Raw genomic sequence first — 13,849 nt, 5'->3', positions numbered from 1 at the left:
GCGCTTGTTCTCGGGCGACGCGGAGCGGCCCTTCTGCAGGCGGCCCTTGCGGGGGACGGCGAGCGAGGGCGCGGGCTCTTCGTCGAGGAAGAGGTCGTCGAGTTCGGCCATCGGCGGAGATAGCCGCCTGGTGCGAGGGTACGGCCCAGAGCGGCGTGAGTCGGCGAGAGCGGGGGGCGGCGCCGACGCGGCTGCGCCGCGGATGCCGGCAGTGTCGCGGTGCGTGGATGGCGAGAAGGGGCGGCGGTGGCGCGGGGCGCGGCAGCTCTGGTCCGAGGGCTGGCTGCGCAAGCGCCGCGCGCAGCGCGCACCCAGAGAGTGAGGCTGACCACGCAAACACGAGCGCTTTCCGGGTTTTGCCCGATTGGCCAGCAGGGGGACGCACGTCGAAGGAGCTCGGCCGAGCTCGCCAACTTCGAAGCAAATCTCGCAATAGGTGTCAGTCTGGAATCAAAACGGATCGAGAGTGGACCTGAGCAACAACATGACCTGTAGGCAAATGATCGGAGTGGGAGTCAGAAATGTGGTCCTTGCGCGAGGGGAGCTCGATAGACTCGAGGGGCCAGGATACGCCGCGAGGAGGACGGAGTTGCGCCGAAAGGCGAAAGAAGCCGCGAGAACAAGGGACCGGCAGGCGGCGGCGTCGCAGGACGAGGCAGAAGAGAACGACGCGACAGAGGAGGAAGTGACAAGGGAGAGAACGACGAGAGTGGGACGACCGCGAGGTGGCATGAAGGTTGCAGCGAGAATCGGCGAGAGACTGCGAAGAGAGATAGGAAGAGGCAGACTCCCTAGGGTGGGCGACGGCTAGCGCACCACACACCTCTCCTTAAAATCCCTGTGTGGTGGCGGCGTGCCGTCCTCCCATCCCTCCCTTGGGTTGTCTGTTTTCTTTCTTTCTTTCTTTTCAAAACGGATCATCACTTTGCAGACGCTTTGCGGATGCCGCGCAAAAAAGAATTCACCCGCGGGGGCGCACATCGACTACCGGACTGAGAGGCAGAGCGAGACCGTCACACACACACCTGTCTTGTCTTCTGCGCATGCGAGTGCCCACTGAAGCGCCATGCCAAAGCGAGCCCCAGGCGCAGAGAGAGAAAATGACATAGGGAAAAGCACGCCCCGGCCATTCGCCGACGCGGAGCGCCGCCGCCACAACAAAGAACAATGCCGCCAGAAAGAAGAAAGCCCTTGCGACGTGTCCGGGGTGAATCTGAATGCGATCTCCGAGTTGCCTCGCATGCCATGCGCCGTCATGCGTCATCTGGCCGTCAGCACACTCACCAAAAGTCCTCGACACACTCGCCTCCTTTACTCGAAAGTAGCGACTCTGACTGTGAATCGCGGTCGATCTCAAGCGACTCTTAAACACGAACGAGAAACGGGTGAAATTCTCAAAAAGGTGCAGCACTTCTAGCCGACATCGACAAAAGTCCCTCAGCCCCGCGGCGAGCGGCCCCGCCGGAGGCGAAGAAAATTTCGCCATCTATCTAGCGCTCGCAACACATAGATTTGTGCATAAATCAACACCTCCAATCTTCGGGGGAGTGACGGATAAAGGCGTGCGAAAGAGCTAATGAATCCGAAAGCAGCGAATCCAAGTGATGGCCCGCCGCAGGCGAAGAAAATTTAGGGTTGGGGTTCCCCTATGCCAAAGAACTCTTATTAGAGGATTTCGGCGGCCGGCCGCGCGCCGAGGCACAGCGGTTCGCGCTGCCTGCTCGCGCTGGTTACACCGTTGCTGTGGCCGTCTTCGTCCGTATTGTACACCGAGCTGGCGCCACAGCAGAGTACAACAACGGCTCGGACTAGCTGCTCCACGGTACTACATCATCAGAGGGCCCGGCAAGGTCCACGGCGGAGCTGGCGGTGGTGGGAGTGGTGGTAGGAACGAAGGCGCACCTGTCGGCGATTCACCGCCGTTCGTTCCCGTCTCTCAAAGCTGGTTACACCGTCGATGCGCACATCGAGGCGCTCGTGGACGAGAGAGACGTCGCCTCCTCTTTCGTCCCGGGGCACTGTTCACGCCGGAAGGCCCCGTACACTGCCAAGTACATTAGCCTTCATCTCTCCTACCGCCGGCCGGGAGTGCAGCCGCCACCAGTGAGATTGTCCTCGACGTTGGCACCTGCGAAGTAATGAACAACAGGCAGTGCGTCATATGGCGCTATGATAGCCCTGCGGTGGACGTCCTCGACGCAGACGAGGCGGAGCTCATCTGCGCGGCGCAGATCGCCGACTGTCTCTCCCTCCCTGCGCGAGTGGTTGCACCACCCTGGATGAGGCATCTGGGCTGGGGCAGGGCCGTTAGTAGAGGAGGGCGACTGAGGGCGCGAGGCCGCCAATCGTCAAAGTCTGCTGCGACTGACTGTCGGTCACACTGACTGAGCAATGAGCAATCGCATCGGCGGTTTCACTCACGCTCACAATCGGGTTACATCCAGGTCTCTGTGCGGGATGTGCTGGGGGGCTGCCCCCCAGTCGATTGCCGCATAGTTCGTCGATGTAACCCTACCAGAAAGCTGTATTCACACCTACCCTTCCAAAAAAAGAAATGTCCCTGCTTTTGTCGAAGATCCGGCGGGTTTATCGGAGCATCACCCAAACGCGAGTGGGCCGCCGTAGTCACCGGCCGTGACTGTAAAGAGACGCCCCCTTGCCCTCGGAACGGCCCTAGAGACTAGTGTACTGTGGCTGCTCCTGTACCCGCAATGCCGCCGCCATCACGCGACGACGCCACGCAAGAGGATGCGTCAGGACTCAGAAGAGCACCCACCCCTTCGAGGCCAAATAGGAACTGCTTTCCCGCCCCGGCGAGCGCCGTGACCGGAACTGCCACGAGCTCCGCACGACCGCGGTAACACTGCTCGCACAGCCACGCCACGGCTCCCCGCCGGGCCACCCCGTCGCTCACCAGCAGCGTCGCCACGCGGCCCTCGTTCACTGCAGCCACCGTCTGCTCCACACCGGAAGCGGCGCCGCTTCCACCCAGCGCGTCAAAGAGGTGGCCAAGGGCGGCCTCTGCCGCCGTGCGTTGCCACGTGTACATGACCTCGGAGCGCATGATGAACTTGTGTCCGGTGAGCAGAGCCTCGCCGTCGTGCAGGAGTTCGCTGTTGAAGATAAGCGCGTCGCCGCGGCGTGGAACGTACGTGAAAATCACCTTGCGCGCATCGGGCGAGCGGTAGGCGGCCTGCGAGTCGTCAAAGAAGCGAGTGCTGCCTCCGGTAAAGCTGTCGTTCAGGTAGAGCATGAACGTCTGCAGCGACGCGTCCGAGGGCGAGCGGACATGGCCGCCGTCGAGGTGTGGAGCGAAATGGCCCCCGGGACTGTAGCTGCAGATGCGGAACATCTCATTCAGGCCGTGTGGCCTCCACACGGCGCGTGTCCGGTCCGCCGGGATACCTTTTGGGCGCGTGCTGTGGTCGGCCGACAAGAGGTCGACGTCGCGCGCGAGAAAGGGCGCGATCCGAGCGTAGAGGAGGGCAGCGAGAGGCTCGGAGGAGGCCGCGACACGGCTGCACACGCGCACTCGCCGCTCGTAGCCGTCCGCCTGCACCGAGGCCATGCCTATCTCTGTTGCGGCGGCAATGTAGCGCTCGCACTCTGCGGGGCTGAGGACGTTGCGGAGAATGAACGCGGTCCCGTCGCCAAAGATGTCGACGCGCTCTATGCGTGCCGTGCGAGCGATGTCATCGAAGACCGGCAGCCGCCAGGGAGACCGCTCGTAGACACGCGGCGGCAGCAGCTTTGCGGGCATCGGGTTGCGGGTGTGTCTTGCTGCTCGCCCTTCCGACGGCTCTGTGTGGTCGAAGTCTGCTGGCCGTCATCGTGCCCCTCTTCGCGGAGATGGGCAAAGAGTTTATTTCTCGAGCAAAACTCGCTGCCGCAGGTGCGGCATCGTTGGGGGCGCATCGGTCGCATGTGCGTTGGTCGCATGTGGCGGACACGACCAGGACCCTGCCAGGACGTGAAAAAAATTGGGATGTCTGTGGGCCCGAGAGCGATATGCCATGTCCGCCTTGCGTTTGTTTCATAACATCGAAGGCTGCGATGGACAACCCCATGATGCTCTGGCGAGTAGAGGCACACGCACGCAATCTCGAGGTCTCTTGGAGCAGAGCCCCCCCCCCCCCCCCTCTACTCGCCAGCATGATGCTCGCCAGCATGACGGCAAAGCCAGTGCCCTCTGTCGAGATCGCGCCGTCCGTCCTCATGCCCATGCTCAGCTTCGGCATCACGATGCAGCACTCCCTCTTCCTCGCGCTTGGCGGCAGAGGGCTCGATACGGCCTTCGACTATGGCGACAAATACCAGGCGGAGCTTGGCCGCGCCGTCGCCACCTCTGGGCTCCTGCGCTCGGCGGTGTTTGTGACGACCAAGGTGCCATGCTGCGCCTCGTCGTTCGTCAAGGACGACGTCTACTCGAACCACTGCCACGCGAGAAGGAGCCCCGAGGAGACGGCAGCCGACGTGGCGCACGACCTCAGCGTGCTGGGCATGCCGTTCGTCGACCTCCTCCTGATGCACTGGCCGTGCGACAGCACCGCCGACACGGTTGCGACGTGGCGTGTGCTGGAGCGGCTCGCCCTCGACGGCCGCGCGCGGGCGATCGGCGTTTCGAACTTTAACGCTTCGGCCATCGAGAGCCTTCTGCCGCATGTCAAGGTCCAACACAAGCTCAGAAGCTCACACACACACACACACACACACACACACACACACACACACACACACACACACACACACACACACACACACACACACACACACACACACACACACACACACACACACACACACACACACACACACACCGCTCACCCACGCGCACCGGGCCTTGCACTTTGAATGCCGTCGGGCTCCTGTCGTCTAGACGTGGAGTCGCCAGGCCTGCCCGGCCCCTTTCCCGACCACCTCGTGTGTGGAGACGTTCACCGGAGACCTTTCCTTAGGTCCGGCCCGCCGTCAACCAGGTGTGCGCAGCTGGACCACCCGCCTCCGACACTGCCATCCTCCCCTCCCACCCTGCCATCTGCCATCCTCCCCTCCCACCCTGCCATCCTCCCCTCTCACCCTGCCATCCTCCCCTCTCACCCTGCTATCACCCGCGACTCCGCGTGGCGCGCAGTGCGGCTTCAGCGTCGCCGGCCACTCTGGCATCCGGCACAGGAGCCTAGAGGCGGAAAAGGCGTATTCATGTGCTCCAACCGGCGGGCTCGAGAGGACACGTCTTCCGCCGTATTCGACCGTCTCCGGCTCGATTCGCTGTCGTTGTGTCGCTCGTGCTCCCGCCCCGAGGAGTTGTCTTCAACTCGTAGACTGCCCATATCTCCCCATATCTCCCGCCCCGAGGAGTTGTCTTCAACTCGTAGACTGCCCATATCTCCCCATATCTCCCGCCCTGAGGCTGGTGTCTTCAACTCGTAGACTGCCCATATCTCCCCATATCTCCCGCCCTGAGGCTGGTGTCTTCAACTCGTATACTGCCCATATCTCCCCATATCTCCCGCCCTGAGGTTGGTGTATTTTTTTTGGTGTCTTCAACACGTAGGTACAGGAACCAGACGTGGGGCCGCGACGACGCCACCCTCGCCGCATGCCGAAGGCACTACATCACCCTGATGGCGCACCGCCCCTAGATGCCGACTCTCTCCCCATGTCTCCCCCCATGTCTCCCCATGTCTCCCCATGTCTCCCCATGTCTCCCCATGTCTCCCCATGTCTCCCCCACACCGCTCACCCACGCGCACCGGGCCTTGCACGTTCAATGCCGTGGCGCTCCCGTCGTTTCGGCGTGGAGTCGCGAGGGCTGCCTGGCCCTCGCCCCGCCACCTTGTATGCGTGGGAAGGCGCAGGGGACTTGGCCGTGCCTAGGCGTACAGCCCGCTCGGCTCGGCGGCGCCGGGCGGTGTGCCGAGGGTGCTGAGCGATACAAACGTGAGGGCGGTCGCGGCGGCGCGCGGCCATTGATGCGGAATACAGACCCGCGTATCCCTACCAGCACTCGAGAGGACACGCACTCAGCCGGTTTCGCCGCATTCAGCCGTGTTCAGCTGTGTTCGGCTGTACTCGCCTCTCCCTCGTACTCACACGGTGCTCCGAGTACTCCGCACATCAGCACAACACCGTACTCACGCCCTCGCGTGGGTGTCTTCAAACCAGCCCACTCTTTCCTTCGCACACCTGATGCTACAGAGCAGGGCCGCCAGCACGCTGACGCGGGAGGGAGCCCATATCTCCCCACATCTCCCCACATCTCCCCACATCTCCCCATATCTCCCCATATCTCCCCATATCTCCCCATATCTCCCCATATCTCCCCATATCTCCCCATATCTCCCCGTATCTCCCCATATCTCCCCATATCTCCCCATATCTCCCCATATCTCCCCATATCTCCCCATTTTTCCGCGGGAGGGAGCCCCACCGCATCACCAGGTGGACGAGAAGCAGTGGGCTGTCTTCAAACGCCGTAGGCACACAACCGGACCGCGGCGGCGGTCGCGCTGCGGTGGCTCGTGCAGCAGGGGGTGCCCGTCGTCACGCAGAGCGACAAGAAGGAGCACATGGTCGACGACCTCGAGGGCGTGTTCAGCTTCGAGCTCACCGACAGCGAGATGGCGCGTCTCGCGGCGATCCGCTGAGCCGAGCAGTCAGCAGGGGTCGCAATCGGGGGAGACCGCGCGCCACGCCCCAGCGCCAAGGCCCGCACGCACCTCAGCCTGGTGGGCCTGCGCCGTGGCAGGCGACGCATAGCGCCGCTAAGGTTCGCGAGGTTTGCGGGCCCCTCACTCGTTGATGTGCGCGTTTTGTGCACGTTCATGTTCGGCCCTGAGGGCCGGGTAGGAGGGGTCTAGGTTACCTCTACCTCTGAGGGCCTGCGGCCCTCTTACCTTTACCTCTGGGCAGCCGTGGGCCCTTTCCTCTCTACCTCTGAGCGACGTGTTTGCGTCAGGGTTTTTTATTTTTCGCGCCCGCCCCCGTCACAAGTGGCCCGCGTTTGCCCACAGGCCCAAATTCCAAATCGTAAACAAAGAAACCACGCTGTGGGGGTTGTGTGCGGGTTGTGTCTGGGAGGGAGGGAGTGGGGTGCAGGTTGCTCACCCACGGCACCGGGCGGGGCCGGTGCTTGCACGACTTTGAATGCCGTGGGGCTCCTGCCCGTGTCCCGGGCGTGGAGATGCGAGGGTCGCCCCCCCTTGCCCCACCACTTTTTGTGTGTGGAGACGTTTACCTTACCTTACCTTACCTTATATACCCGAAAGACACGAGTGCAGATGTGAGGTGGTGAACGCGCGGGAGCGCAGCGCAGCTGCTTCGGCGACTCGACGCTCGATCCGGGCCGCACGCGCACGCGCGCACACGCCGGCCGGCAAACGACCGCCGCCAGAGGCGCGCGTGCCACGCCGACCGCCGCCTCGCCGACATGAAAGCCCCGAGTTCGAATGGCCCAGCGGCCGTGTGCGCACAGGGCAGCAGCGCGCGGCGTCGGTGCGAGCAGCAGGACTAGAGGCCACGAGCTAGAGGCCTTCCTCGTCCTGACTCCCGTCACAGCCCTGCCTGGGCGGCCATGGCTCGCGCGTCGGCTTGCGTCAGGATGCGGCCCCACATGTCGTCGTTGCCCTCACAACTGACGACGGGGTGCAGCTCGATGAGCTCGCTGCCTAAGGTAAGGTAAGGTAAGGTAAACTTCTCCACACACACGAGGTGGTGGGGCAAGGGGGGGCAACCCTCGCGTCTCCACGTCTGACGACAGGAGCCCCACGGCATTCAAAGTGCAAGGCCCAGTGCGCGTGGGTGAGCGGTGTGTGTGTGTGTGTGTGTGTGTGTGTGTGTGTGTGTGTGTGTGTGTGTGTGTGTGTGTGTGTGTGTGTGTGTGTGTGTGTGTGTGTGTGTGTGTGCTGCCTTCCGGCTGCTCGAGATGATACTCCGCGCGCATCTCCGCGGCAGTCTCCGCCGTGTGGAGCTGGCTGGCCATCATGAGGCCGTTGCTCTGGACGAGCTGCTCGTCGTTGACGGGCACGCCCTCCTCCATTCGCGAGACGAGGAAGTTCATCAGCTTGGCGACGCTCTCCACCTTTGTGGGCAGAGGGTGGCGGAGCTTGATGATTTCAGCCGTTTAGGCAGCAGGGGAAAGGCAGCGGGGAGGAGGAGCAGTGACGAGAGAGCGCAGCGGTGAGGCCTCTGCCTTGCTAGCTGGCACATCTCGCACAAACATCTCGCGGCCGAACTCGGTCAGCATAGGGTACATGACGGAGCCGCCGAGCCCGCTCAGGCCCACCGTGTAGATGAAGCCCGTGGCTCCGCCCTCGTCGGCGACGGCGCGGATCTTGAAGTCCGGCTGGGGGCGCGAATCGAAGCCGGCGGGCCGCAGGCTGCGCACGCTAACGGAGCAGTGCTCGTCAATTTCTGCGACGTGAACCGGAAAGTAGCCGTCCTCACACTTGCCAACGACGTCGGCGTACAGACCGTTCAGCTCGGGACGGTCCTCAACCTCCTCGAGCATCACCTTGGTGCCGCTTTTGAGAAAGAGCTCACAGAGCGTGAGTAGCATGTAGTCCTCGCGGTCGTCCTCTTCCGCGCAGCGCGAGATGTGATCGGTCACGATGTCCCACGCCGCAGCGCTGACACGAAAGTCCTCGCGCGAGCGAGCAAACGAGTCGAAAGCGGCTTGCATGTGTGGTACTTGTTACGTGAAAATGCCGCTGGGGCAAAACGCCAGCACACACGCTGCCTGTGTGTAGATCCCAACGGTATCTGTCCGATCCCGCCTCGAAAAACACGAATAAAAAACCGAAACCGCGCGCCCCTAAGAAGGGACCAAGAGGAGTCCAGTCTGAGCCATAGCCCATGTCTTTGCCCCTGCTTTGCCCCCGAAGGTCGCGTTCAACACAAATCTCAAATGCCCGGAACGGACGCGGTACAGTGGTGTCCCCCCGGCCCCCGCGTGTGCCCCGACGGCGCATGCACTACATCAAGGATCAAGGTCCGGCCCGACGGTTCAGTTGTGTTGTAAAATTCTTTCAGTGGCCCCTGCCCAGCAGCACCTCACATTCCTCTCGCCTCAGAGATACATATACATGTGCATGTGCAGCACCTAGATCTGATCTAGCGTCGAGGGGGCGTCCTCCCGCCCCCCATACCGCTGAGTCCGCTATCCAATGCATCCGTGAGCCGTGATCCCTCTCGATCGATTGAGAGCCGTGCGGTTATCGCTCGCACCACATGGGGAGGCCATCACAATGAAAGAGATGGGCAGCTCAGCCTGAACGCTCCCCGTGGACTCCTGTGCCTCCCCCCCCCCCCCCTCTCCCATCAGCAGCACATGGCGACAGGCGTCTTTGACAGTCCGAGAGACCCACACGTGCTGCTGTTGCATGGTGCTCATGCTGGCCTGGGTTCTGGAAAGAAGGCCGGAATGTCCTCAAATGAGATGACAGGAGCATCCGCCAGCTGCGGCGCATGCACTACATCAAGGTCCGGTGGCGGCGGTGGCGCGGGTGGCGCCGGTGGCGATGGCGGTGCCGGTGGCGGCGACGGAGGCGGTGACGGAGGGGCCGGCGCTGCCGGGGAGCAGTCAATGCCACCGACACCAATGCACTCTTCAGCGTTCGGTAGTCCTGCAGATCCGGTAGGATCGTAGGGATAGCATCCCGAAGGGATCTCACCGACGCACTCGACGCACTTGCACGCAACGCACTCGCCACACAGCAGTTCCCGTGGGAGTTGCGGCGGCGGCGGCGTTGGCGCCATTTGAGGTGGGTACGGCGGCAGCGATGGCGATGAGACGGAGCAATCAGTGCCACCCAGCACCATGCACACTGCAGCGTTCGGTAGAAGGTCGTAGGGAATGCATGCCGGTCCGAACTTGCACGCGACGCACTCGCCACATGCATTCTGCAGTGGCGGCGCCGGCGGTGACGGCAGAGAGGGCGGCGCAGAAGGCGGTCCGGGCGGTGCAGGCGTCGATGCGCTGGTAGCAGTGGCCGCTTCGACCAACCGGGCAGGCTCCGTCACCAGGGCTCGGTTCAGGGCTCGGTTCCACGGTGTCGCATTCCAAAGTGAGGGCCACCTGCCCGAGGCCCGTCCAGCTGGCGCCGTTCCAGCCGTCACCATACGAATCGCACATGAGCAGGGTGCACTGCATGCCAACTGAGAGCGAGACGGGGTACTCACGGACAGCAGCGTGGTATCTTGCGTACGTGACAACTGCGCTTTGAGAGATGACCTCCTTCCCCTCGCAGGTGAGAGTCCAGCTCACCTCCTCAGGGTCATATCCTCCCGTCGTCGTGATGGTATAGACCACAGCAGGGCTGAACGGCGGTGCCGGTGGTGGCGAGGGTGGCGAGGGTGGCGAGGGTGGCGAGGGCGGCGGAGACGGCGGCGGTGACAACGGTGGCGGCGGCAGCGGTGATGGTGGAGGGGGAGGGGCTACGAGCGCCACCTCGAAGTGCGCGATGCGCTGGTAGCAGTGGCCGCTTCGACCAACCGGGCAGGCTCCGTCACCAGGGCTCGGTTCAGGGCTCGGTTCAGGGCTCGGTTCAGGGCTCGGTTCAGGGCTCGGTTCAGGGCTCGGTCGCGGCAGGCCCAGGTCCCCGTAGGTGTCGTAGGTGAAAGGAAATCCGTCGTAGGTGAGAGGAAATCCGTCGTAGGTGTATGGGCATTCCAAAGTGAGGGCCACCTGCCCGAGGCCCGTCCAGCTGGCGCCGTTCCAGCCGTCACCATACGAATCGCACATGAGCAGGGTGCACTGCATGCCAACTGAGAGCGAGACGAGGTAGGTTGCGTACCATGCTGCGTCGCGGGCGCTTTGAGAGATGACCTCCTTCCCCTCGCAGGTGAGAGTCCAGCTCACCTCCTCAGGAAAGGATCCTCCCGTCGTCGTGATCGTGTATACCGCGGCCGGGCTGAACGGCGGTGCCGGTGGAACTGGTGGCGGCCAAATGGCCATGCCATAGCTGTGTGGCATACCTTTTGCAGCAGGGGGAGGCGCGCAATTCACCCGCAGCCGCTGCCGCGACGGTGGTGCGCGAGACACTCACGACGAGGACTTCAGAGCTCGAATCGAATATTCCGATACACGCATTTTACGGGTGGGCGTGCGTAACAATTTCATCCAATTTCGGCGCGGGATCACTCTCGGCCCGAAACGGCCCGGTGGCGTGCCAAGCTGAGCCGATGGCGTGCCATGTGCCAAGCAAGCCTGGTGTGTGCCTTGTCGGCCTCTGCCTGGGTCGGCTTCGCCCTGTGTCAGTCAGTCAGTGACAGTGTGCCTTCGCCCTGTGTGGTGTGTGCCTTCCTTCGCCCTGCCTGCCTGCCTGTGTGCCTTCGGCCTTCGCCCTGTGTATGTGTGCCTTCGCCCGCTCTAACACGAGAGTCGAGACCCACAGAACCTCCAACTCACAAACCCTCGCTCGCAGCGCAGCATCAAACACAACCCGGATGTGTGTGTGTGTGTAGAAGTGCATGCTAGGCCCCCGCCGCGCAGCAAGAAACTGCTGTTGCGCACTGTCCTGCACGAGTAGCCGTGAAAGCGCGAGTAGGCGCTCGCCTCTGCGCACGCGCGCATCCATGCAGCGCTCTCAGGGCGAGCTCATGTCGATGTAGGCTCCCACAGGATGCGTCGTGAGCAGCTCCATTGTCTCGCGGAGCATGTCGTCGCCCATGTTGACGCCGCTCGTCGGGTCTCCGAATTGGGCCGCCTCGAAGGGCGTGCGCCCCTGGCTGTCCTTCAGGTGCAGCGGGGAGTCCGCCATCAGCAGGTAGCGGACCACCTGCGGTAAGGTAAGGTGTAAGGTAAGGTAAACTTCTCCACACACACGAGGTGGTGGGGCAAGGGGGGGCAACCCTCGCGTCTCCACGTCTAACGACAGGAGCCCCACGGCATTCACAGTGCAAGGCCCGGTGCGCGTGGGTGAGCGGTGTGTGTGTGTGTGTGTGTGTGTGTGTGTGTGTGTGACCACCTGCGGGAATCGGCGCTGCGCCGCAATGTGCAGCGCCGACGCGCCGTCGAAGGAGACGACGTCGCCCGTGGCGCCGGCCTGCAGCAGCAGCCTGACCACCTCGCGCCGGTTGTACGTTGCGGCCGCAATCAGCGGCGTGACACCCGACACGAGGTGGCGGCGGTTCGGGTTCACGCCGGCGGCGAGAAGCCGCCGGAGGGTCTTCAGGTCGTTGACGCGGGCGGCCTCGAGGAGGGCGAGCTCGTCCGAGAGCGTGTGCAGCGGCGGCCCGTTGGTCACCTCGACCGCCGCGCGGAGCTGCGACCGCAAGTGGTACATCACGTCGTGCACGGAGATGCGCGCTTGCGGCGTCGGGGCGCGGATGGTGAGTGCCTCGAGGATGACCGCCGTGTGGCACCCGGTCGGCATCGTCCGCAGGTACGAGTGGTGCATCTCGAGCACCACCGCCTCGATCGGGTCCGCCGTGCCGGACTTGGCGTACACCGCCAGCCGCGCCCGCACGAGAGGGCGCGGGCAGTGCCAGACCCCAGAGTCTGTCTTCAGGCGATGCTGCTCCGCCGCCGCTGCAGCGGCCGCCATAGCTGCGGCCGCCGCGGTGGCGCGAGGGACGCCCATCCCAGCCGATGCCGCGAGACGCCCCTCTCGGTCGATGCCGGACAGCGCAGGGGACTCGTCGGGCGAAGCGGCCGCCTCCCCGAGCGTCGCCGGCTCTGCATGCAGCTCCATCGTCTCGCGGAGCATGGCGTCACCCGCGCTCTGGTCGTCTGCGCCTTGGTCGCCAGAACGGCGGCTCGGATCAGAGTGCTGCAGGTGTGCGGTCGGGTCGACCAGCTGCCGCTTCGCGGCAGCGCCGTCGGTCGGGTCAACAAGCTGCCGCTTTGCAGCCGGGTCAAAGAGCGGCCGCTTCGCAGCCGCGTCGTCAGGACTGGTCGGAGGCACGGTGACAGAGAGCTGCCACTTTGTGGCCGCGTCCCCCCGGAACTCGGCGGGGGGGGCGGACACCTCCATACACATGTATACTTGGGGCGTGGAGACCCAGGCGCCGTTCGCACAGCTTGACGTGAATGACTGGAGGGGTTCCGAAGAAGGAGTGTCCGTGCGCCCTCACAAATCCAAACAAGCAGAGAGAAGTGGTTTTCACCTCCTATGTGGCGACCGGCGTGCCGCACACGCATGCACACAGAGCCTGTACCACTGGCAGTGCGGCACTGGCGAAATTGGAGATGTTTGTTGATGGGAACACCTCTACTTCCGCACCAAAACCGCCATGGCGAGATGGCGACAGGTGTTCACACTAACAGTCCACGGGCGTGTCATGATTGCAAACGCGATGGTCTACTCGAGACCTCGCTACTGGATGCAGGTCATGGCCGCCCCCAGGTGGTTTCATGACGCTATCGAAAGCGATGTGCGCGCCCTACTCTGGTCAAAGGATCCCACCTTCGACGGGGACGCCATCGGCACAGACAAAGACGGCCAGCCCTGGATTAGACGGGAGGCGCTGTCGCTCCGTAGACAAATAGACGAGCACGGGAACGGGCTCGGCCTCGCGCTCCTAGACTGGCCGAATCACGTTCGTGCTCTCCAGACCCACGCGCTACTATCCTACCTCGACGCCTCGCAGGCGCCCTGGAAGCTAGTACTCGATCAGTGGTTCGCCCGCTCTCACCTTCGTAGGGGCGCAGTACTCGCCGCTGTGCAAGAATGCGACCTGTGTCGGCCCCGCACAGAGGGGGCGCCGCTTCATCTCCCCTCCTTCTGGGTAGATGCACTCGACAGCATCCGCTACCTGCACCTCACTCCCATCACCGGAGCCCTCTCGAGAGAAGGCGTGCAGTCGATGCCGCTGTGGGATAATCTCTTCTTTAAACTCCCCCAGTCGG

At 63.4% G+C, this 13,849-nt stretch overlaps 4 protein-coding genes across 4 annotated transcripts; 1 reads left to right on the top strand and 3 right to left on the bottom strand.

The window, feature by feature from the left end:
• Nucleotides 1–2,680: 2,680 nt before the first annotated feature.
• Nucleotides 2,681–3,760, bottom strand: EMIHUDRAFT_233946 (hypothetical protein; the record flags this gene model as incomplete). The annotated part of the gene is made up of 1 exon (XM_005781819.1): nt 2,681–3,760. One exon carries the CDS (start codon nt 3,758–3,760, stop codon nt 2,681–2,683), a length of 1,080 nt encoding a protein of 359 aa, XP_005781876.1.
• Nucleotides 3,761–4,152: 392 nt separating this feature from the next.
• On the top strand, nt 4,153–6,647 carry EMIHUDRAFT_113767 (hypothetical protein; the record flags this gene model as incomplete). The annotated part of the gene is made up of 4 exons (XM_005781818.1): nt 4,153–4,668; nt 4,956–4,976; nt 5,878–5,940; nt 6,480–6,647. 4 exons carry the CDS (start codon nt 4,153–4,155, stop codon nt 6,645–6,647), a joined length of 768 nt encoding a protein of 255 aa, XP_005781875.1.
• Nucleotides 6,648–7,226: 579 nt separating this feature from the next.
• Nucleotides 7,227–8,680, bottom strand: EMIHUDRAFT_468553 (hypothetical protein; the record flags this gene model as incomplete). The annotated part of the gene is made up of 3 exons (XM_005781817.1): nt 7,227–7,667; nt 7,909–8,080; nt 8,207–8,680. 3 exons carry the CDS (start codon nt 8,678–8,680, stop codon nt 7,552–7,554), a joined length of 762 nt encoding a protein of 253 aa, XP_005781874.1. The 3' UTR covers nt 7,227–7,551.
• Nucleotides 8,681–11,585: 2,905 nt separating this feature from the next.
• EMIHUDRAFT_233942 (hypothetical protein) lies at nt 11,586–12,974 on the bottom strand (the record flags this gene model as incomplete). Its single annotated transcript, XM_005781816.1, has 3 exons — nt 11,586–11,777; nt 11,967–12,499; nt 12,602–12,974. The coding sequence occupies 3 exons, from the start codon at nt 12,972–12,974 to the stop codon at nt 11,586–11,588; spliced, it is 1,098 nt and encodes a 365-aa protein (XP_005781873.1).
• Between the last annotated feature and the right edge of the window lie 875 nt (nt 12,975–13,849).

Source organism: Emiliania huxleyi (genome assembly GCF_000372725.1).
Source record: "Emiliania huxleyi CCMP1516 chromosome Unknown EMIHUscaffold_199, whole genome shotgun sequence".
NCBI classification, from domain to species: Eukaryota; Haptophyta; order Isochrysidales; family Noelaerhabdaceae; genus Emiliania; species Emiliania huxleyi.
The sequence above is the reverse complement of the archived record's forward strand: the minus strand, read 5'-3'. Positions and strand labels throughout refer to the sequence as shown.